Source organism: Magnolia sinica, chromosome 14 (genome assembly GCF_029962835.1).
Source record: "Magnolia sinica isolate HGM2019 chromosome 14, MsV1, whole genome shotgun sequence".
NCBI lineage: Eukaryota > Viridiplantae > Streptophyta > Magnoliopsida > Magnoliales > Magnoliaceae > Magnolia > Magnolia sinica.
Window position 1 is genome coordinate 17,248,813 of NC_080586.1, and position 25,763 is coordinate 17,274,575.

At 38.7% G+C, this 25,763-nt stretch overlaps 1 protein-coding gene and 1 long non-coding RNA gene across 8 annotated transcripts in view; both read left to right on the forward strand.

The window, feature by feature from the left end:
• LOC131224774 (dol-P-Man:Man(5)GlcNAc(2)-PP-Dol alpha-1,3-mannosyltransferase) overlaps positions 1-8,458 on the forward strand; it is a 40,063-nt gene extending 31,605 nt beyond the window's left edge. For 3 of the 7 annotated variants that reach the window (XM_058220131.1, XM_058220128.1, XM_058220127.1), the window contains 5 exons: positions 2,329-2,445; positions 4,275-4,390; positions 4,490-4,568; positions 7,195-7,251; positions 7,667-8,458. In XM_058220131.1, the coding sequence (XP_058076114.1) occupies positions 2,329-2,445; positions 4,275-4,390; positions 4,490-4,568; positions 7,195-7,251; positions 7,667-7,755 (458 nt within the window). In that variant the 3' untranslated portion in view covers positions 7,756-8,458. Of the gene's footprint in view, positions 1-2,328; positions 2,446-4,274; positions 4,391-4,489; positions 4,569-4,730; positions 4,965-5,076; positions 5,258-7,194; positions 7,252-7,666 lie in introns of those variants that run through there. The other 4 variants (XM_058220132.1, XM_058220130.1, XR_009161176.1 and 1 more) reach the window with 3 other exon arrangements.
• Positions 8,459-12,442: 3,984 nt separating this feature from the next.
• Positions 12,443-25,758, forward strand: LOC131225706 (uncharacterized). Its single transcript, XR_009161492.1, has 4 exons — positions 12,443-12,599; positions 22,586-22,662; positions 25,433-25,509; positions 25,709-25,758. It is a non-coding gene; the product is annotated as an uncharacterized LOC131225706 (long non-coding RNA).
• The last annotated feature ends 5 nt before the right edge of the window (positions 25,759-25,763 follow it).

Consider the following 25,763-nt stretch of genomic DNA (forward strand, 5'->3'; position numbering starts at 1 on the left):
TGAGTTCAACTTGTACCATCACTAGATTGAAGGAAAAAAGAGTTCCTGTTTTGTGAAGAACTGGTAAAAATAGTGTCTCAAGCATATGCTAAAGGTAGTGTGTCAAGCATTTGAAGAGATCCTAACATAAATATCGCCAACCATAAAAAGATGCTCCTAGAATCCCATTCGAAGCAGGAGGTGTAGGAGCAGCCGTTAAAAGTACGAATGGTTAAATAAAACCTCACCGAACTCAGAAATTGATGTGGACATCAGTGGTGCACCCTTTAGAGTGTACCAGAAGAGGAGGCGTCGCCAACAGAGTACCGGAGTGGAGGAGTTGATGTGAACAGACACCAGGTCCATCAGACCTATTTTCTGACATGCTACGAGTGCAGGAGCGGCATGACCGCACCTTGACCGCAAGCCCATGGAGCGGATTTCACACCCTGTCGCACGGGTGTTTTAGTTTTAGGCGCCTTTTTGTTATTTTCCTTGTTTTCAGGGGCTTTAGTGCACTTTTTATTTTTTTCGTGGCTTATATATATATATATATATATATATATATATATATATATATATATATATATATATATATATATATATATATACATCACCGTACACACACTATGAGAAATCCTATTTAATTTTAGTGAATGAATAAGAATTTGTATGTTTTCTTTCTCTTTTACCAAAAAGATTAGGGTTTTAGGATTGGCCCTTGGGTGTTGAGGATTCCACCCCAGTTTCAGATTTTCATTATTTCTAGATCTTCGAGGTGCAGGAAAGGTAAGAATAAACCGTCTTCTTTTCTTTGATGCCCTAGAATTCCTACTCTCTTTCATCTCGAACCCATCTCTTCTTCATCTTTTTCGTTCCTATCTAGATATTCCTTTTTAGTTTGAACAAAAAAGAGGGATGACTGGTCAGGAGAATCGGATCCAAACTTGATTGTGGGCTAGTTTATGCTAGATCAGGGATATCCTCCTATCCCTAGGTCCTCCATTTTTACTGTTTACGTGATATTATGCTAAAGGGCATGATCCTTATAGAATGATTTCATCTATGTGTTGAGATTTGCTTAATCGATGTGATTGATAACAATTAGTTGATTAATTTTATTATTTGAATCTCTTCAACCTGATTATACATACATCTATGGTTAGGCCATCATATATCCCTGCATCAGAAATGTTATGCCTTCTACATCCTAGAACAATCCCTTTTATAGGTTCTAAAAGACACCCTATTCTCCCTATGAATCTTTAACAAGTTTCTTTTTTTACCCCAACTATTAGATTGATTTTAAATCAATATCATTTATTTAAGGTATCAACAATCTCTACAAACATTTGGTCAAATTTGTAATAGCCTAAAAATGGTAAAAGTAAACCTGGAAAATCATCCGGAAATCTTTCGAAAATCTTCAAATCAGTACCTTAATCTTCCAAAAGTAGGTAATGGTGGTCTATAAAATTTAGCCTCTAAAACTATCAGCAAACTGAGAGAACTCAATTTCAGAGATTTAGATGCTCTGTACAAGCAGTAGAGGTCTCAATCCAATCTTTTCAATTCATTGCTTGTGAATGTGTATTTAGAATGAGGCTTGTTCTTCCATTTCATCAGGTATTGATTGAGTGTCTGTTGGCTTCATGAGCAACATTTGTCAATTTCTTCCTTCCTTTTCTCCCTGAGCTGTTTATCCATATCAGCAATAACTTCAGCTTTGCTTCTTAGACACCTCGCACTGGTACTGAAGAAATCAGTCGCATTGAAAGTCAGTGAGGTAGATGTATCTTAGTCATCTAGCAACTCAGTTTGTAGTAGAGATCTATATAGCCATGCTTCAAAGCTTATATAATAGGAAACTAACTATTTAACTCCAGTTTGCCAACTGCTGAGAAACTAGCTGACCGGGCTGACATATATTACTAGTTAAACAAGTTATTTATGAGTAACTAATCTTGAAGGAGAAGAGTCCATCTAGGGTCCATGGATCAATTGATCCATTCCTTGGGGACACAAATCTGGGCAGTTAAATTGTGTGGTCCATGCCACTAATCTCTCTCTTCATCCAAGGGTCCATGGATCAACTGAGTCATTTCTTGGGGACACATGTGGATTGTCAGATTGTGCAGTGTGCATCTCTAATCTGTCTGCACGTATGAGATTCATATGAAATAGTACAAACAGATTGAGACTTCTTTAATGAACGGATAGTTCTTGGGCCCACCCTAAGATCTGTGCCTGCAAACCCATGCAATCATAGATTTGCATCATGCACTTCGTTATGTTATTGGTTCAAGTGTTATTATCTTATCTTTCATTTCCTACTTTCTTTATTATCAGGTCTGTTAACTTCAAGTTTGTTCCGGAAGCAGTTTTTGTCTCAAAGGCATTTGCTACTACTTTGCTGGCTATTCATCTTGTACTGCTCGCAGTTTTTGCTCATTATAGGTGGTGCAAGTGAGTGCTTGAAGCCTTGAACTATATATTTCTTTTCATAAATAATGCATTGTTTTAACTTTCTACATATTTACCGTTAGTTCCTTCTTTTTTTTTTTGTATACAAAAATTATTTTCTTGAGTTCTATATATGAGGAGTCTCATACACTGAGGTGTATTTTAGACCTTTTGTGTATCGTGATGCTTTTGGACATGTTTGCATTCCAATCATCCCTCTGGACTGTCAATTAGGTCAAGCCAACTCTGTGGGACAGCATGAATAAATCACCCCAAATGGAGGATCCAAGCTATTGGATCAAAGCCCATGAAAATGGATGGTTGAACTGTTTATAACATAAAAGGTCTGATCATCAGTCTGAATACTTTGAACCATCCACTCAGTATGCCTTACCTTAGCTTGGTCCCGGCTCTTACCAATCACTTTGATCAGGCTGTTCTAATTATCTGTTGGTGTCTTTGAAATGGGACCTTTTTAACATATAGAACCAACTTATATGGCTTAGGAAAAAAAAAAACCCAACTTTCTTCTGATCTTTACGATTTTTTTTCAAGGTGTCCCCTGAAGAGCTGGATGGATGGTTCAGACTGGTGGCTGGACTTTCCATATGTCTGAGGCATGGGGGTGCATGTAAACTTTGAATACACCTGGGCACTTTGGTGAAATCCCTCCCCCCACCCCCACCCCCAACTTTACATCTACATTGCATTCCGCTCCCACCGTCCGACTCACTCTTTTCTTCTATCCATCCATGTGTGTATTTGTGTGCATCCAAGTATGCATGATATATTGAGATAGCCCAGTGAGAGATATATTTGTTGAAGGCTTGAAGCCCTTCATTTCAAGTTGGATAGGATAACAGTCTAGGGGTGGAAGGTCGAGACCTAGTTGGCCTAGAAGCAGCAAAGTTATTGAAGAGCATGTTTATGGAAGGTAATATTGTTGTCGATCAAGGCCTTTGTCAAAAGCATCCCCAATATTGTATCGGATAAGGATAATCAAATGCTTACAAAATGACTATCAATGGAAGAATATGTGGTTCTATCATGAGCATGCCTCCAGATAGTGTCCTTGGTCTGAATGGCTATCCAAGGTCCTTCTACATTGTCTGATATTAGTTGGGGCATTCAATTTTGAAAGTGCAGTGCACAGCCTTTTTAGGGAAGGTCTCATCCCTGTGTGTTTTGATGCTTGCATATGACTTTCTATCTGCATTTGGGTATAGTAAATTGTTTTCTTGAATCTTGAGCAATTTACAGTACTCAAGATGCCATATAACCTTTCAGTGGAGAGATTTATTTTTGCTTGCATATGACTTTCTATGTGTGTTTTGATACTTGCATATGACTTTCTATTTGCAGTTGTATATAATAAATGGTTTTCTTGAATCTTCAAGTAATTTACAATAGTCAGATTGCAAGATAATCTTGTGGGAGAGAGCAAGGTATTCAACAATGGTAACAGTGGTCGTAATGGCCACCGCCGTTAATGTTATGATAGGGGCCGTAACGGCCCCCATAGCGGCCATTACAGCTTCTTTTTTTTTTTTAAAAAAGAATAGAATAATCTGTATCATCTCCAAAACAGGGCCGTAACGGCCATTATGGCCTTGCAGGGTGTAACAATTCCCACCGTTACTGTTGCTAATGGCCATTATGTAACCCTTTTTTAATACCTTGGTGGAGAGAGGTGTCTTCATGTTTTTACATTGTGCTAGATGCTTATTTTTTTCTTTTATAGAAGGGAGGGGGCTTTTCTGAAACTTATTGCATCATTATAATCTTTTTGGGTCAGCATGAAACTGTCTCCTCACAGATGTAGATGTTTGCAGGCATGAAGGGGGGCTTTTCAATTTCTTGCGTTCTAAATTTTCCCATGAGAAACGTTCTTTCAATCTTCATCACTTCTTTATTCACGATTCAACCCACAAGACTCTCAGTAAAGCACGTGAGTTCTAAATTTTGTGGCATTTGATCCATTTGATTTTTTAAAAAATGATTTCATGTGAAATTTTGAGGGCTAAATATTGTATATGGAATCGATCAGATATTGCAACAGTTATGTTTGCCGGGAACTTCATTGGCATCGTGTGTGCCCGATCTCTGCATTATCAATTCTACGTGTGGTAAGCACTGTCAAACCATCTTCATGGATTTGTTGAGGAAGAACTTCCTGCAGCTTCAGCTCTTGCAGATTTAGTATTGGATTATTGGATCTTAGTTAGATGTATATGAAATGCAATGTTGCTTTCAAGTTTGCTTGAAATATATGGAATATACTTGTGCAGCCTGAATACTTCTCCACGTCATTTGAATTTGGATTTAGTTGGAGCCATGTTATCAAAGTTACCTGAAGATGCATGACCTCTGTTAATGGGGTTCATGAGAATGGGATGGTGAAGGGGCCTCGACAGCTTGACATACATGTGCCACCTGGTGTACATGCATGAGATAGAGGCTATTCATATGGTGGAGACTGCCATGAACATGTCCTCCCACAAATCAGGTCATCTGCTCATCTGGTAGGTCAACATTTATACAAGAGAAAAATGGACAACTCCCAACAGTCCATATTGATTGTACACCTGTGGCCCACCTGATTAGTGGAATGATCTTTTTTTTTTTTTGGGCCAGGACATGTTTGTGGCAGTCCCACCTGATTTGTAGCCCAGATCTCACGCGGGTGCTAGTTTGGCACGTGAGCTGCGAGTTCCTTCTCCATCTAACTTGCATGAGTCTCACTCACATGATACATATGTGAACTACCAGTTAAGAAACCTCAGAATGTAATTGTTCCAACTTCATTCTACATTCCCACAAAAACATTGTAATGAAACTTAACTAGTGTGCTAGAAGAGTGAATGAAAATTGTGTACAAAAACAGTTGAAATCTGTTAAGAAACCCACCGAAATAAAGATTACTTAAAGTCAGAGCATCTTCACTTCATATAGCTTCTGTTTTCTATCAAAGTGTGGCTAGAGAACCCATATCTTTGTCGTGATCGATCTTTTTTTTTGTGTGTTTTAGTAATGAATTTATTATTGAAAATGACAAATGAGTACGATCATGATAAAATCATCAAGTACAAGGCACATTATTGGGAACAGATTCCAACAACCAGGAGGACCCATTGACACTTCTATGCACCTGGTTGAGTGATACGTCCGAACGTTGATGTCAATCGGATGCTTCAACTGCATCTGCTATTTGTGAAGGGACCTCTCACCTCTACTGGAGCAAGACGAATCTATCTGTTAAAGGAACACTTTAATCTCTGCCTCACTTGTATCTCCAAGGGTTGGATGGGGTATGTTCGTTGCAATTGATCATACCTCTCCAGTGATGTGGCTTCATCATTTTTCCTGTAACACATGGGTCATGTAACAAGGATGCTCCGCCTTCTAAAAGTTTGTATCATGTGCGGTCCCGTTTCAAGTTGCACGGTCCTTGTAACCAGGTGCCACTCCTGTTTCAAATTGCGCTCCCGATTCATGCTCCGACTCCTGCATCCTGGTCGTTACAGATGCTTCCCCACTCCAGCACCAAATTTTTAGTTGCATCACGTCATTCTTCGCGCAACTAATAATCATGTGTTGGACACATCATTCTTTCCATAGTGGGACCATGTCACAAGATTGCTTCATCTTCTAAAAGATTGTGTGACGATAAGGATGATAGTTTTGATCTGTTTGAATGTCTTGGCATGTGAGGCTATCAAAGGTCCCTTCTATCAAACTCATTGCGTCCGCATCCAATGTTCGCATGGGTCAGTTGGATATGAGACGTTTGAAATTTGAGACATTACACATTTGCCTTGACATGTCACAATGTTACCTGTCATCTGCTTTTGGAATTTCCATTTAAAGATGAGACTCCAAGGATAGTGTTGTGCAGGATTCCCCCCTCCAAGAAAGAAAAAAAGAAACTGCTGTGACATGCTACTGCAGTAGGTCTTGCATTAATTGCAGTGTTTGAAAGTCTGACTTTAAAATTTCTCGCCTTGTGACATGCTACTGCTGCAGGTCTCATTTGTTCCTTGAGAAGAGGATATACACGGTATGCTTGAGCCTTGAGTTTGGAGAAGTGGGGCCCGGAACCGGGTGGTCCAAAAAGTTCATCTTATGAGTCCTAATTGATAGGGATCCCCTAAAAATCTCCCTCATCGGAAGATCATAGCCATCCAATACTGGGCAATTTTCTTGTTGGATGTGGACTTTGCTGTATTCTCTTCTGAACCATCCATTTGCCAGACAATGATTGAAGAGTTGAGATTGTCTCACCAAGGGGAGTTTTGAGGAATCCCTCATTTACAGTGGAACCCATCACATCAATGGTCTGCATCACCAATCCATGGACCCATTTGTACAAACCCAAGGCTAAATGATTTAATATCCTGGTAAAGTGGGTCATGGTAGATCAGCATTATGCATGCATTATTTGCTCCAACTACTTCTAGGGCATGGAGGGATTGATATGCTTAGAATTATCTGTGTATAAGAGTTCAGCTTCCGAAAAGCACATTTACCATTTCCTAAGATAATCTATTGTTCTTTATTTTATTTTATTTTATTTTTTAGTATAGGAATTCAACTTACCCTTTCTACTAGAAATGGTGTGTTCAGTTTGCAACACGAATATTTAGATGGAGGATCTTCATTGTCTTAGCCTTTCTTCCAACGAATTGGGGTTGGCTTTCAAATAATAGACTGGGAGAAGATAAATAATATTTTTCAATGGGTGATTTATTTCAGGTATTTCTACAGTCTGCCGTTTCTTTTGTGGAAGACGCCATTTCCTACCCCGATACGGTATTTTGCTCAGCATTTCCTTATGCCTTGTCCTCCTATCCACCATTTCTTTAAATAGTGGCCACTCATCAACTGTACACATGCCCCAAATGGTTCAAAATGTCCACATTGTAGGCCCCATTTTCTGATGGTGATCAGGCAATCCTACCCATCCAACTTGGTGGCCATCAAATGAACTAATAAAATGAATATTGCCAGTGGCCCAAATTCAGTGTGCGCCACCAGAATGTTAAGATAATCTCCACGGTGCAATTTTCGGCTATGATCCATGATGGGGCCCAGGATTTGGGCAGTCTCAATGGACACGCATATGTGCCACTTGCATAGTGGGTGAGAAGGACATTCCGGGACCTCTTTTTTTTCATTATAGTCACCCTTCATGCACTTGATAAACCTTTCCTACTTTCTTTTGCAGACTACTACTGTTTGGGGGGGTGGAATTTTGCTGGAATGTCTTTCCTTCAAACTTATATTCATCTTCTTTATTATTTTGTATCCATCTAGCAATCCTGTGGGGACTCTGGATTGCCCCATGTGAATACCCCTCTGCAGGTGAAAAACCACAGCTAACAAAGGAGGAATGACCTCTCTCTAGATCATATACATCATAATGAGGAATTATAGGATCCTTGATTGAGATAGGCGTAGCATACTCAGGTTTTGAATCTTTACAAGTGGGACGCATGGCTAAGTGATCAAAGACCGTTGGCCTGTTCGGCCTTAATGTGGATGGTAAATCTCCTCAATAGGATCGTATATATTGTTTCAATTCATGGGCTTCAAATAGAGGGTCCAGAAAATAAAATACTGAAAGGGCCTGCATTCGAAGGGAAAATAAAAGGTCCAATGTTGAATTTTTGGGTATGGTGCATCCACAGGCTCATGTCCCAATCAACTTTAATTATCAATGAACTTTGGGTCCCACCTCTACATTGAGTACACTGGATACCCTTGGTGGCGGATCATATGGTCTCTCTATCATCAGCATGACGATTGGCTAACGTCATTCCATGTAGCTGTTTAAGCATGTAACCTTCCTCTTACATTTTTTCCCCTTTTAATCAGTGCTGTTAAAATGACTGAAATCTTGTAATCTCTGATTGGTGTGGTTTTTGAACTGTGGGCCACTTATGGAAGGGCCCACTAGATGGTTGGAACTGATTCGCATATAACCCTGCCATGTTTACAGTGGAGGGGGTTTTGTCTATTTCATGTTAGCAGCCCTTTGTTTTTTCAGAATAATGCCAACCTTCATTTTCAAAGGACTAGGCAATCGTTGAACCGGCTGGCAATTGCTTTATTTTCGACATTTTTGAGTTGATCTTAGAGTTGGTGGACAAAGAAAGTTCACTGGGTATTTGATGCAAGACAATTAACCACTTACTCTAAAAGCTCAAACCGATAGAGCATGTCGAATTAATCCCTTTATCTAGTGTACCCCTGCATCCCACATGCCATCCCATTCAAGCCCGGTGTGAAAATGTTTCTGCAATAATCACCCTCGGCGAGGAGTCTTGAATACGAGACCTCTCGCTCTAATACCAATTTAATATAGGACAAGCTTTTAGAGCAAGTGATTAATTGTCTTACATCAAATTGTAAGGAAGTTCTCTTTCCGATCAGGTTTGATAGTAGTGTCGAAATGTCAATATATGAAATGGGATCACCTACAATCAATTTCTATGGGCTACTATCAAGTCATCTGGGACAAAAATCAGGCTATTTTTCTCATGAGGTGGGCCACACCTTTGGAAGCAATGGACACCTGACGGTCCAAACACACTGTACAGGCGTTGCCCACCTAGTGATCAGATCAGATTGATTTTAGATAAGGGTGCTTGTCCTGGTTGGGCGTATCGTTTCATGGAGCTGATGTCCTGCTCAAGTGGCATGTTGGTGTCCAGGATGGTTCCATACCACAACTATACTAGTTGTGGAAGCTCCGTGTCTTTGAAAGCTTTGTTGAAATCCATGCTAGAATTCACGGATGAACGGTTCTGATCTTGCTAACACGTTCGTACCTTTAGGCTCGTCTCATTGAATGCGTGCCTCTTGCATCGCAGCAATGCAATACCACCGATTTTTGGAGCTGCACACGAGTTGAGTTAGCTCAGTCCGCTCGCTCCATTCAACTCGGAAAAGCACAACTCGCCTTGGCTCAAAATTGGATTCAAACCGAGTTGAGCTAGCTTTTGGAGCTGGAAAAAATTTCGAGCTAAGTTCGAGCTTGCCCGAGCTTGACTTGACTTTGATCAAACCTCAACTCAAACTGACTTGGATTGAATCAGCTCGGTGACTTGGTTATTTTGATATGAATGCTGCTCGCCGAGTGTTTGATGAAATGACTCAATGAAGTGTTGGCGATGAAGGAATGTATATATCGGCTGTTTGATTTTAATGCTGCTAGCTCAAGTGTTTGATTTTAATGCTGCTTTTTAGGTGTTTGTTAAAATACCTGTAAAATATTGTTACTGTGTTACATTATGTGGGAAATTGAAGATGCATGTTACTTGTTTGAGAAAATACCGAACAGGCTTGAACTTGGCTCAAACTGGCCTGAGTTGCTGACCGAACCAAGCTGAGCTAGCAAGATAGGCTTGAGGACCGAGCCGAGTTCGAGCTGGGGTCAGCTACTAGCTGAGCCGAGCTGTGCTAAGCTTCACAGCTCGATTCGGTTGGACTCGTGTACAGCTCTATTGATTTTTGCTTTTAGATCAGTATGAATACAGCAATGGTAGGATGATCTAGACTGTCCATTGGTAGGCTAGGCAAGATGCAACGGATGTGGATTGGGTCTGGAAAGGGAATAGGAAAAAAAAATGGTACAAGCTTATTATACAAATGTGGTCCTCCAGTTGTACTTCCTTGAGCATAGATAGGATAGTACGCTCATGCCTTCAGTAGTAGTATACTTACAAGAGTTTCAACACGAGGTCATGGGTTCGAGTATCAGTGTGGTGTGAGCAAGGTGTAACAACCATCACCATTACCTTTATAATATGAGCCGTTACCGCCCTGTATCGACCATTATAGTCCTTTTTTATTTTTTGAAAAAATTGTTACAGAACCATTACAGGGCCATTACAGTTCGCTAAGGATCATTATGGTGCTATTACGGACCATTACAATATGTTTTTCTAATGGCCATTACGACCGTTTCAACTTCGCAACACGTATTGGTTATGAGTATATGGGTGTGAGTATATGGGTATGTGAGGCTACAGTTCGTTAACAAATTTTGAATACATTGGGTGTGAGTATATGGGTATGTGAGGAGGCGTGAGTGCGTTTGTTAAAAAAAGGAAAAGAAACTACAAGGATGTGGATGGCATACTAAGCAAGCCAGTGCCTGCTGGTTGATGCTTTGTAGCCTCATCATGATGTATATGTTTCATCTATTCATTTTGTAAGCTCATTTTAGGGCGTGAGAGAAAAAATGAAGCGGATCCAAACCTTGTATGGACCACACCACGGCAAAGTAATGTTTATTTTACAACTTGATGAACGGAGACATGTCAGCTTCATCCAAAACTTTTGCGGCCCCATGAAGTTTTTATCGGCCACCGTTCAATCACCAATGTTTGGAAAGCGTGTTCTCTGTGGGCCCACTGTGGGCGTGACCTAGGAAACGGTGGGGAGAATGATGTCCACCGTTGAAACTTTCATAGGGCCCACAGTAATGTTGTTTGTCATCAAACCCGTTTATAGAGTCACACAGACATGGACGAAGGATAAACACAAATACCAGCTTATCCAAAACTTCTGTGGTCCCCATAAAGTTTTCAATGATAGGCTATCAATTCACTGTTTCCTGTGATGTGGTCTACTTGAACTTTCTATGTGCTTCAATTTCTGGCTCATGTCCTAAAGTTAATAGGTAAAATGGATGGACAGAGTAGATAAGATACATACATTACAGTAGACCCCATAGAGTTTACTCAGTACGCTTACTTAAGCGATTTACTTTCCACTCTTTCCTATGGTGTGGTCCATTCGTATTTCTATCTGCCTTATATTTTGGGATCATGCAGTAAAATGACCTGAAAAAGTGGATGGACGGCGTGGATAAAACACATACATCCTTGTCCTGGTGGGCCTTCAGAACTTTTCAAGCACCGACCAGTACTCGCGTCGCACTGGAGTTACTGCCGAATCCGAGTCGTGCCTACAGCAGCCTTCCCGCGCTTTTCCAATGGATAAATAAGAAGTACACTCGCGAGTAGGACCACAATATTTATATGCGCTGGCCTAAAAATAGACCATCTTGCTCGTTAAATGAATGGGACGGTTGTCATTTTTGCACCGTTGACGTGCCTGCTTTTTCGGTCAGGGCTTGGATACGGTGATGCTGACAGGATGAAAAACCCATATCCTTCACACATGCCACGGTGGCACCTAAAACCCAATGGTAGGTTTCTAATCCAAGGAATGTAGACGAGAGCAGATTGGCTAGTGACCCTGGTCGGTGCTCTGTGGGCCCCACCATGATGTATTTGTTTCATCCATGCTGTTCATCTATTTTTATAGATCATTTTATGGTATGATACCACAAATGAGTTATATCCCACTTTCAAGTGAACCACATCACAGGAAATAGTGTTGTTTGAACTTCCACCATTAAATAATTATTGGGGGCATAAAAGTCTTGGATCAAGATGATCTTTGTTTTTCCCTTCACCTAGGTCTTCATGACATAACCAACAGATTGGATGTCAAATAAACAGGACAGTGGGCCTTAGGAGGATTTTAATGGTGTGTATCCATTCACTACTGTTTTCCTGTGGTGTGGTCCATATGAGATTTATATTCCAATAATTTTTGGAATCAAGCACTAAAATGATATGTAAAAATGGATTGACGGAATGGATAAAACATATACTTCATAATGTGGCCCACAGAGGACCGACCACTAGCCAAATGGCGTACCAGCTGGTATGAAGTGGAAGGTTTCAAAATAAGCCAACCGTATTGTGCTTCCTAGATCTGGACCATTCATCAGATTGGAACACCACGACCATGTTCCTTCTAAGAATCATGCTGGCCTACTCATCATGTTGATACATATGAGCATGAAAATATAGATTAATAGTTGCATTTGTCGTCCACGTATGTCCTCCCACCTGATGAGTAAGTCCACATATATTTGATCCAGAAATTTTTCATGGTTATTCCAATGGTCCGGATCTTTTACACGTGTTTCATTTTGTCACGTGTGTCGCGGAGAAAACCTTCGGCTCACACGAGCGAGTTGAGTAATCTTTGATAATCTTCCGAACAAAAGGAGAAATGCGCAGTCCTGAGAGCAAACTGAAAGGCGGGACATAAAAAAGCAAAGAAAAGAAGAAATGGTATGTTTTCTACTTAGGTTTTTTTCAATTTTAAACTCAAAATCATTCGTAAAACCCTACTTTCATTTCCTTCAGAACGTTTTCGTGTGCTTTATTTGTATCCTAGGGTTGATAGATTTTGTACGTAGATGAATACGTATAGATGCCGTATGAGGAATGTGCATTCTACTGTTTTCTGTATGGATTTCTGATACAAATTTGTGTTAAAGAATGCAATGAGCAGCCTATCGTTTGTGTATATCTGTTGCATTTTGTCTGCTGGTGGGACCCACTTTTCAGTGATCCAGACCGTTCGTCTGGTGGGACCTGCCGTGGATGGATGACATTGCAAGAATCCTAGCCGTCCGACTTTTGGGCTGCAAATGGATGAGTGACTTTGCAAAGATCAGGCGGCCCTTGTATTTTGTTTCAAAATTTATATTAAAAATGAAATTTCAAATATTTCAGTTTCCCTCCACATTTGAAATTTCTGTTATTTTGAGTCGTGGGTTTTGTCCAACATTGGATTTACCAAAGAAACCTTCTTGTATATAAGATAGGCTTTTTGCCTTGGGGCTTGAGCCCCATTTAGGGGGCATGTGAATTTGGTTATGTGGGGGGTTATGCCAATAAGTCTAATATATGCCATTAACCACAGACACGCACCGGGCCAGGGTGCGGGCGCGGGTGCGAGTGTAATTGCATGGGTGTGTGTGTATGGGTACTCTTGTGCCTTTTCGTTTTAAACCAGAAAGATGTGACTGTTCGGTTGGTTGCACCTATTGGGTTTAAATCTAACGGACTAAACCCTTTCGAAAGGGTGCTTAATGCACCACTTTGGAGTCTATATAAGGACTTCTGTTCCCGTTTCAAAACTACGAAAAATCCTTTCTGAGTTTTGATTGTTGAGTTCGTCGCTGAGTCAACTCAGCACTTTCAGGTTAAACTGCAAGTGGTTTGAACCCGCATACAGTGAGTGCACCGCTGGAATTGGGTCATAATCGTTGTATCCTGGAGGTTGATTGCTCTGGAAACCTGTTGCACTTAGGACGCTGTCCAAGGGGAGCAAATTCGATTTCAAGCCGAGTGACTCACGTTAAGCCTCGACTCAAATCTATAAGTCTTCCATTTCATATTTAATTTTCTTTTTTAGTTCTCGATTTTAAATAGTCTATTTGATTCAACCAAATATTCCAACAATCCTGAAATTGAATTGTTGAATTAAATATACTATGACTACCGTAACAGTTAATGCTTCTGCTAAGTTAGCCAAAATCGAACCATTCGTTAGACAATGTTTTAAACGGTGGAAACAGAAACTTATGTTCGCACTAACCACCTTTAAAATTTCATACATACTATCTGAATCATTTACTATAGATCCAACAAATCAAACTGAAGTATCAGATGAAAATAATTGCAAAAATTATATTCTGAACTCTTTGTCCAACGAATTATATGATGTGTATTCTTCTTACGAGTCTGCTAAAGATATATGGACTACTTTAGAAAAGAAGTACGTTCTAGAAGATGCAGGTGCTAAGAAACATGCAATCGTTAATTTCCTTCATTATGAAATAATAGATGATAAACCTGTCACAAATCAGATTCATGATTTTCAAAATCTAGTTTATGAACTGTCGTCAGAAGGAATTAAGTTGGATAAAGCGTTTCTGTCAAGAACGCTGATAGAAAAGCTACCGCCCTCTTGGAAAGAGTATAAAAATAAAATGAAACATAAAAAGAATAGTGTTTCATTGGAAACTACAATCGTACACATACGAATAGAGGAGGACAATTGAAACAGAAACCAAAAAGAAAATGCAAATGAGATAAATTCAAAGGCGAATCCTGTGGAATCAAGTTGGAAAAACAATAAGAAGAAAAATGGCAAATGTCTTAACTATGGCAAGCCTAGACATTATGCCAATGAATACGGGCTCAAAATGAATAATGCAAACAATTAATTTAAGAAAAAGGGAAATTGCTACAACTGTGGAAAGCTTGAGCATCACATTAAAACCTGCAGGCTTAAGAAAAACAAAGATAAGCCGCAGGCTAATTTTACAGAAATATGCAATGAGTCTGACATGTTAGTAGCCGTGGTGTCAGAAATTTTTCTTATAAATAACTTGGAGTGGGTGGTAGACCCTGGTGTAACTCGGCACGTGTACAAGGATCGTAGCATGTTTACCTGCTACCAAGTATTATGAGATGATGAACATGTGTTCATAGGTAATGCTAGAACATCTCCAGTTGTAGGGAAAGGAAAAGCACTTCTGAAACTCACTTCTGGAAAGACTCTACTATTGAATGATGTCCTACGTGTGTCTGACATTAGAAGAAACTTGGTCTTTAGTTCGCTCCTTAGTAAGGCTGGTGTCAAGTTAGTATTTGATTCGGATAAACTTGTAATAACTAAGAATAAAACTTTTGTTGGTAAGGGATACTGTAGTGATTAAGGTATTCAAAATCAGTTACGTAATGGCCGTTACATAATGGTAACGGTCATAATTGTTACGCGTTACGGGGTCGAAACGACCGTTACAGAAAAATGGGTCGTAACGGCCCCATAACAGTCCATAACGGCCCTGTGACGGTCCAGTAACAGTTTTTTCAAAAAATAAAAAATGGCCGTAACGGGGGACGTTATGGCCCATATCATAACGGTAACGGTGGTAGCCGTTACGGCCACCATTACCATTTTGAAATACCATAGTAGTGATGGTATATTCATTGTAAATGTATCCAATGATAATAATAAGAAGACATCCAATTCTGGTTCGTTGAACTATTTTATCTATGACATAGTAGATTAGGTCATGTGAACGTAGCATCTTTGAAGAAAATGAAAAGATTAGGTTTATTACCTAATATATCTAATGAAGAATTTGATAAATGCGAAATATGTGTAGAATCAAAATTCATTAGAATACCCTTTAAACGAATAGAGTGATCCTCTGTTCTATTAGAATTGATACTCAGTAACTTAGGTGATTTTAGAAATTACATGTCTAGATGTGGAAAAAGATATTACATAACTTTTGTAGAGGAATACTCTATATTCACTAGAGTCTATCTGTTAAGAAATAAAGATGAAACTTTAGATGTTTTTCCTAAGTATAAAACTAAAGTTGAAAATCAGTTAAATATAAAAATTAAAAGACTTAGAATAGATAAATGAGGTGAGTATAAATCTTCTCAATTTAGAGAATTATGTGAAAAGAGTGGAATAGTTCACGAAACTACAACTCCTTATACACCAAAACAGAATAGAATAGCAGAGCATAAGAATAGAACTCTTAAGGAAATGGCGAATGTTATGTTAAACAGTTAAGGCTTATCCTCAAATATACGGGGAGAAGCAATTCTGTCTACTTGTTATATCCTAAATAACATTCCTTCTAAGTATTCTGAATAAACACCTTATGAACTTTAGAAGAATCATGTTCCTAGTTATAAATATATTAAAGTGTGGGGGAGTGTCTTGCTAAAGTAGGATTGCCTGAAACTAAGAAAAGAAAGTTAGGCCCTAAAACGACCGACTGTGTATTTATAGGTTACGCACAAAATAATGCAACTTACAAGTTTGTAGTTTTAAAGACTAATGATAATATTTTAGATCCTGATACAATTATCGAAGCTAGGGATGTAGAGTTTTTTGAGAACGTACTCCCTATGAAATCTACGTCTATGGGAATAGATGAAGTTAATAGATCAAATATCGTGTCTACTAGTAAAAGTGTTTGCGAGAAAGTAGCAAAAGAGATGCAACCAAGAAAAAGTACTAGAGTTAAAAGAGAAACTAATGTAGGAGATGGTTTTTTCACCTTCTTAGTAGAAGATCTTACAACTTATAAAAAAACGATTAACTCTCTGGATGCAACCTTCTAGAAGGAAGCAATAAATGATGAGTTGGAATCTATTATATCTAATAATACTTGGAAACTTGTAGACCTACTACCTAGGAACAAACCAATAGGCTATAAATGGGTGTTTAGAAAGAAACTAAAACCAGATGGGACTATTGATAAGTTTAAAGATAGATTGGTAGCAAAAGGTTTCAAAAAAAAAAAAGGAATAAATTATTTTGATACCTATTCCCTTGTAACTAGGATTACAACTATAAGGGTCTTAATGGCGATAACTTCCATATATAAACCAGTGGTACACCAGATAAACGTTAAAACGACTTTCCTAAATGGTGAATTAGAAGAAGAAATTATATGGAGCAACCTAAGGGTTATAATTTATAAGATATCAAGTAAAGAAAATAAAGTATGTGGACTAATTAAATCACTATATGGTCTAAAACAAGCTCCTAAATAATGGCATGAAAAATTTGATGGTGTTTTGAAATCAAATAGTTATCTTATAAATAATGTAGATAGATGTGTATATAGTAAAATTTATAGAAATGATTGTGTTATAATCTTCTTTTATATTAATGACATGCTTATTTTTAGAACTAATATTAAATTAGTTATTGCAACTAAGAAATTCTTCTCATCTAAATTTGACATGAAAGACTTAAGAAAGGCTAGTGTAATCTTGGGTATTGAAGTAACCATGAAAGATGGTGGTCTTGTATTATCACAACCCCTTTACATTGAAAAGCTACTGAGAAAGTTTGACCATTTTGACTGTTTACCTGTCAGTACATCTTATGATTAAAGTGTAACTTTCATGAATAATACATGTAATAGTATGTCTCAATTGGAGTATTTCAGAATAATTAGTAGCCTCGTGTATCTAACAAACTGCACTAGACCAAACATAGCTTTAGCAGTAGAAAGGCTAAGTAGATATACACATAACCCTGGAAAAGAGCATTGGAATGCCTTGTATAAGATATTAAGATACCCAAAAGACAGTATGGCCTATGATTTACATTATAATGATTATCCTGTTGTATTAGTAGGATACAATGATGCTAACTGGATCACCGATTTAGATGGATCAAAATCCATTAGCGGATATGTTTTCACTTTGAGTGGAGTAGTTTCTTGGAAGTCTACCAAGCAGACGTGTATTGCTCAGTCAACTATGAAATCTAAGTTTATTAACTTAGAAAAAGCTGGATCAGCTGATGTACCATTGTAGCCAAAGCCTGTATCGGCCATGTCTATTCATTGTAATTGTTAAGCAGCTATAGCAAAAGCAAAGAGTAAAATATATAATAGAAAGAGTAAGCATATTAGACTCAAACACAACATAGTGAAACACATGTTACGTGAAGGAGTCATATCTAGTGGTCAGAAAAGAATCTAGCTTATCCTTTGACCAAAGGACTATCTAAAAGATTAGTCGATGATACATCGAAGGGAATGGGGCTAAGCCTACTATATGAGATGCAAGTGTTGGCAACCCAACCTATGCAAATGGAGATTCCATGAGATAGGTTCAATGGGTAGACAACAAGACACAAGGTAGATGATTGCACTGATATAAATGAACCCCTTCTATGGTGTAGCAATGCAAGCAGGAACGCAGAAGGATGAGTTTTAAAACTCTTAATGAATCCATAGTCATATATTTGGTAGTGTATACAGTTGCTGCATACACTTGATGGAATTCACCTATATGTGTGTGGAGGTGGAGGCTGCTTCTTATGAGAATTTAGGCGAATTCTCTAGAGCACTCGTGAAATCTAGGTAATGGTGTATGGCCGAAAAGCACCGAACCGCAGAATCATTTGTAGAGAAAGAGTTGTGTGAGTGGTATGTACTTGCGATTTACATTAAAAGGATTCAGGTTCAGGACTATGGTGTCACCTGATTCCTATAGACTTGTCTTGCTTATTCTAATATCGGTTCAAGTCTATGGTGACACCGACACCATTGCACAACAATTATGCTTTGACCCGAAAGACTTTCTATTTTAAAATATGTGGGGGATTGTTGTATTTTGTTTCAAAATTTATATTAAAAATAAAATTTTAAATATTTCGGTTTCCTTACACATTTGAAATTTCTGTTGATTTTGAGTTGTGGGTTTTGTCCCACATCAGATTTACCAAAGCAAACTTTCTTGTATATAAGATATGCTTTTTGCCTTGGGGCTTGAGCCCCATTCAGGGGAAATGTGAATTTGGCTCTGCGGGGAGTTATGCCAATAGCTCTAATTTATGCCATTAACCACATGTGCGCGCGCTGAGTCGATCCGTGCTGTGCCCAGTCTGCATGCGGGCCGCGGGCGCGGGTGTGTGTGTACTCGCATGGGTGTGTGTGTGTGTATGGGTACTCGCCGGCCTTTATTTATGCGAGCGTGTACTCGCACTTGCGCCTTTTCGTTTTAAACCAGAAAGATGTGACTGTTTGGTTGGTCGCACCCGTTGGGTTTAAACCCAACGGACCAAACCCTTTCGAAATGGTGTTTAATGCACCACTTCAAAGTGTATATAAGGACTTCCATTCCAGTTTCAAAACTACGAAAAATCCTTTCTTCTACTGTGAAAACTCTCTCTATCTTCTGGTTTACGAGTTTTGGTTGTTGAGTTCGTCGCTGAGTCAACTCAGCACTTTCAGGTTAAACTGCAAGTGGTTCGAGCCCGCATACAGTGAGTGCACCGCTGGGACCGGGTCATAGTCGTTGTATCCTGAATGTCGATTGCTCTGGAAACCTGTTACACTTAGGACGTTGTCCAAAGGGAGAAAATTCGATTTCAAGCCGAGTGACTCACGTCACGCCTCGACTCAAATCTATAAATCTTCTATTTCATATTTAATTTTCTTTTTTGGTTCTCGATTTTAAATAGTCTATTTGATTCAACCAAATATTCCAACAGCCCTAGCCACTGATGTCCATATGCACCTGGCGGTAGTACTCCAATTGGCTTGGATGGCTTGAGGAGGAAATTTCCTATCCATGGTGGGGTCTACCAGATGAATGATCTGGATCACTGGATTGTGGTTGCCACGTCGTTTGGGCCATGTATCACATGATATGACATATTAGGTATTTTGTTTGTTGTTGTTGTTTTTTTTTTTCTTCAAAGCACAATGCACTGCACCACTATGCGTGTGATTCAATAATATGTGATCATTGGTTTGGTGAGCATGGTGTTGTATATTCTATGGGTTGGTCCATTGTCATGGTTTTTGACCAACCTCATTGTTTTGGACATTTAGGCCCTGTTTGGATACCACCTAATAAGTTACTTTTTCTACTTACAGCAGTAGATAAGTAACTTATTTGAGATAAGTTTGGTTTAAGATCAATTATAAGTAACTTTTTTACTTGAAGTTACTTTATCACTTCAGCTTAACAAGTAGAAACCAAGATAAGCTACTTGAGGCATAAGTAGTTTTTCTTAAGTAACTTACGATCCAAACTCCCCCTTAGTATGAGACACACACATGTTATAGTACTGAGGTGTGTGAATCCATTGCTCCCTTTGATTGCACAAGCAATCAAGATGAGATGTCCACTGCAGGATTGGCACAGGCCATTCTGATATAACGTATGTGGCCTGTTCTTAGTGTCAATGCCGGACATCTTGTCTGTCCAACGCAGATGAATAGGAGCAATTAGTGACCCAAATGGTATTTTGTGCATGACTGTATCTTATGGTTATTGCATGCCGCTACTTCATGTCCCCTCCAAAGGAAAGCCCGATCGATCTAGCTGATTGGAGGTAGTTACTTCAATTTAGTCGGGCAGGAATGATTTGAAGCCTAGGAATCTCTGAAGAAGAGATCATATTGGTCATGGCTGGTTGAGATCCGGAGGGTTTCTCTATTGTCCCCATTAGTGCAAAAGAGCTAGAAGTAGACATCTGAGTAGCTTAAGCGAAATCAACCGAGACCCTGCTAGTAGCAGTGACTGAGAGCAAATTAGGAGTTTGAAGAGACAATCATGTAGCTTTGTTCCTTAGATAAGTGTTCACAGCACCCATTCCACGCCCACCTCAGTAGACTGCAGTAGCTACTTCTGATGGGATCACTCCAATTCTTGTCATTGTACTGGAGATTCAACCTTGTAGGAGAATCGGGCCTCTGTGAACCCTCAACTGCATCAAAAGGATACAAATTGGCGATGCTATTTTAGCGTGCAATGATGTGGAAGTGAGGAAAACTATTTTAGTGTGCAATGATGTCAAAGTGAGGAAGTTTTGTTTCAGTTGCAACTTACATGCACTAGGAAAACAGTCTGGTCAGCACAAACTAGTGCCAGTTGAAGGAAGAACTATTTGTATCAACACACAATGATGGACCTGTATGGCCCCACATACGGATGTGTTGCTTATTCCTCTGGGCATTGTGGGCATTTTGTTTTGATTTAGTCCTTACTCACAATTTTCTCTTGAAGTGCTGTTATGCCAGTAATTATCTTAGATAGTTAGATTAGTAACATTAGTTATAAGAAACAATTACTTCAGTTAATGAAAAATATTATTTACAAAAAAAAAAATTGATGGTGATTTGTGGATGACCTTGTACATGGGTTGGATATGACTCTTGACTTATTCATTCATATTAATTGAACAGGAGAGATGCCACATCATTTGGAGCTGTTTATTTATTTTAGGCCTCAAAGATTGAAACCCACATGTTCTGATAAAAGAAAATTGCATTTCTTTGTTCATCACCCCCAGTTCATCAACTTCATTTGTTTCACAACTTTTGAGTCTTTATACTCAAGTCAAAAGCTCATAGGCAATTCTATTTCTACATCTCATTTCACTCTTCAATGAAAGTTTAAATATTTATCTTAGTGCCATGTTTGGTGTACCCTAGGACTGCCTTTCTTTGTACATAACCAACTTAACCAGGAAAAATTGCAATTCTTGTGACGTATTGGCATGTGGATCCTTTATCCCTTTGAATGAATGAATTGAAGTGGCTATCATCATTGGAGGTATGGGCCTAAGTAAATGTTGACAAAGCAGCTAGAACTGGCCCTTGTAAGAGTAGTTGAAAATAAAAATAAAGAAGCCTTGGATATAAATTGACTCTAGAAATGAGGATAGAAATCATTCAGAGGAACTTGAATTTAATATCTATTTCAGTATGCGCCACTTGCCCATCAAAGTACGAAAGGCCTGTGGCAATGACATCTAGCCTTTTTATCTTAAAACCCGTTTATGTTGAGTTCTGGGGCTTTATTGCCATTTTCTTTTGAAAGGTAACACTGCCATAGAATAAACCCTGGATCACTCACACACACTACACGGGCTACCAGCTCTTCTAATGAGCAGGAGACATCAGTAAGGTTTTTACTGATTCAGTATTTCCTGCTTATTGGACATCAGTAAGGTTTCCTTAGCATGACAAATTTTGTAGTTTCAAAGTTCCCACTTAGAGAAGCAATTTTTTAAGATTCTGTTATTCTATTTTGAAGAGGTGAGCAAAAACCAATTTACGTTGATACTGGTAGTTTGAACTGAAGACATTTGAATTCATCTTTCTTGCCACTTTGTTTCTCTAGATATTAGTATATGTGCAGTGTACACGGTACGTGAAACGTTACCAATTTACGTTAGAATATGAAGTACGGTTTTCAGAGCTTTTGTTTCAAACCAACAAGATCTGCTTTTTAGCAGTATTTGTTGACTTGTGGAAGATGTGAGGGAGAGTTTGGGAAGAAACTATAAATATAACTTGATAGTCTTGTTCTAGCATGGTCTGGCAAAGTCTGATAAAGCAAAATAGAAATTTGCTCAAGCCGTCTCCATCCAGGATAAAAAATCAGTTTGTGTCGGTTACCACTGAAACCAAGGCCATATGGGCAATACATGTGGCCTGTGTGGGTCATATGGGCTTACAGGCAGATTCCTGTATCGTTCATGGACCATACGGGTGATATGTACCAGTTTTGGACTATTTAATCCTTGGTCTTGATGTGGTTGGATTGGTGGTGATCTAGGTGACAGCTGGTGGGCCCTTCCTTCTAAGGATGGGTTGCAGACAGAAAGATGCACTGAGTGGATGATTTTAACCATCTGACTTGTGGACCTTTGCTCGAAGCATGTGAACTGTTTCTTGTTGTTGATCATCTGTTTGCAGTCTTCCGATTGGACTGTTAGGATCGGGATGTAATCCACTTATCGAGTCAATGAGATCTCGACACTCGAATCACAAAGGTATGAATGTGCATACACTCGCAAGAAATATTTGAGTAGTGAAGGAGAAATAATTTTATTGACATTCAATCTTCTTCTCTTACAATACTTGAGAAAACTCTTTAACTTAGAAAATGTTGAATGCCTTACCTTCTATACCGCCCCCTGTTTTATAAACCCTAAAGACAATCCCCACGAATATTTAATGAAGATCTTCCAACTATTAGGTTGATTTCAAATTAAGCTTAATTGATTTTAAATCACTCTATAACTTATTTAAGATTATAAAAATCCACCGACAAAGGTTTAGATTAAAATGGCAAAAGCAAATACACGAAATGTCCCCAAAATCTTCAATTATATCTTTCACATCAGCCTCCCTTTCATCTAAAAATGGTAAATGTGATTTTTGATATTTAGGCCCCAAATCTTGTAACAAATAGCCCCAAAATCAGCACATGCTAGGCCTTATAGTGGACCGTCGGTCTACCACATCCCCCGGTTTGGAAAGAACTCGACTCTGACGAGTTGGACACTTCATACTAGTAGTGGTTCTGATTCCAATCTTTCCATTTTGTTGCCTATGATCCATGCTTATTCAGAATACGCTTGTTCTTCCATTTCACCAAGTAGCGTTTGTAGCGGCCTTGTCGAGTGTCAGTAGTCTTCATGTGCAACACTTATTTGATTTCTTCCTTAGTTTCTTGCATGGCAGATACCTTGACATGGTACTGGAACAGATTTGCCACATTGAAAGTAAGCGAGATAAATAAGTCATCTGACAACTCGATCTCACAGGCATTGTCACCGAACTTGCTCTTGACTTAGCATGGATCAATCTTCTTAGACTTGAGCTTGTTATAATTTTCCCCCAGAAACTTTTCTTTAGAGAGATAAACCATAGCAACGTTTCCATCTTTATATATCCTCTCGTGGCAATGTCCATTTGCAGCTTCTCGGTACTTGGCTTTGCTCTCTTTGATACCCTTCTTTCGCTTCTTTTTCTTTCTTTCTTTTTTTAAATTTAAAAAAAAAAAAAAAAAAAAAAAAAAACTTATTTTATACTAAACTATTCAATCAGGAGGAGTTCCGCTTGTTTGGTTGGACTCATTTTGTAATGTGTAAGATTTGGCATGTTCGACCTTAGTGCTAAGTCAATATAGTGCTAAATGTTCCTCATAGGATGAACTCTAGTTGGGAGTTCTTCAGGTGTAAATCTTGATATTCATGAAGGAGCTTCTGCATGAGAGGTGGAACATCCGACTATAGGAGCTTCAGCATGAGAGGTGGAACATCCAAGTATTTGCTTCTTCTTTTTAGCAATTAAGACATGGGTGATGTCGGTTTCCATCCTTTCTTCTTCCGACTTTTATACATTGAGGGATTTCTGACTATTTGCTTTATCAGATTTACGTACCGAGAGTTGTTTCATTGGGTGTGACATGAGATCAACAGCATCCTTGACAAAGGAATAAGTGTTAAGTAACAACCATTAAAAAAAGGAATAAGTGTTAATCTGAGTCATATGCACTATATCTTAGACCCACAATCAGTCTTCTCAACAAAATGTAGCATTGGCATGCATCCTTGGGGACCACATCACCCCACCTTCCTTATACACAGATCCAATAGAGAAGGAAATTAAACACTTGGAGTTCACATAAACTTTAAAAAAAAATAGATGATTCCATTAAAAACTTTTAAAAAAATAAAAAATAAAAAAAAAGGAGGCAAGAACGGCAGGTGACCCTCTTGTCACCTCGCAAAAGCTTTGCCATCAATAATAATAAATAAAAAAAAGCAGGAGCACCAACTTCAGAAACCAAAGCTCCATCCTTCAACTAACGGATCTGGTATGTACGTGGATGCTTATGTTGTATGAGTTTTAAATTATCCAAAATTTCTTATGAGAAAAATGTTCCAAAATTCCTTCAATCTATAATTTATTTAAGATAATAAAAATCCCACCAACAAAGATTTGGCCTAAAATAATGAAAATGAATGTACTAAATACCTCCAAAATATTCAATCATATTGTCCACATCAGCCCCCCTATATTCCACAAATGGTAAATGTGATCTCTAATATTTATGCCCCAAATCTTGCAACAAATAGCTCAAAATCAGCACATGCTAGGCCTATGGTGGGCCATGGGCTTACATCAGATTGTCCAGTCTGTGTAACCTTTGGGCAGCGATTCATCCAAGGTGTGACTCACGGAATGGACCGGATCACCATCCTAGGGGCTATGGTCATGTGACTATGACCTGCAACATGGATACATGTATGCACATGGATATGGGGAGTATGGATTCGATCGTGCTTTCCCAAAACCTTGGACATTGATATGAATTCAGCCACCCCCTTTAATACTTTGATCGATGAAAAAAAAATCTCGGAGTAAAAAAAAATAATGATTTGTAGTCCACAGGGTACTGTTCAAATTTATCTTGCAAGTATCCATGCAGTATCTAGTATGAATATTGATATTAATGCTGGTCTCTAACCATATACAAGTATTTGTGTGTCTTAGCTGCAGTCAAATGGGTAATCCATACTCTATATTTCTGAGCATGTTTGTTCCAAACAGGCCATTTTTCATTTCTAATATTATGTCACCACTCTCAGTTTCCTTCACACTTTGTATGCTCTGTGGCTTCTTCCTATGTAATCCATGATTCAAACTGTGAATGATTTTGTAAGATATGGCCTATTTTTAATCTCTCATTCCATACAGTAGCTCACTAAATCATGTTTTATATTGAAACTCATGGAAAGCATTGTGGAGTAGGATCTGATCAGCTGTGCTTTCAGAACGGACAAGAATCAGATAATCCAAAACAAAGCACTGCTGATATGACTGATTATGTGAGTTCTTCTCATCTAGCACTTGGCAATGTTGGCATGCCCTTATCTTATTACTGCAAGAGTAATTATTTGTGGCCCGTTTCAATTCATATCAGATTAGGCAGATATCCGTTTTTATCAGATAAAGACCTTTTATATCTTTATTCCATGAATTGGCCTAACTGACTTTCGCTGCTTTGTTGTGAGTCATGCTCACAAGACAAGTGACAAAATCCAACTCTAATAGGGCAGACTGGATTTGCTAATCTATGTGG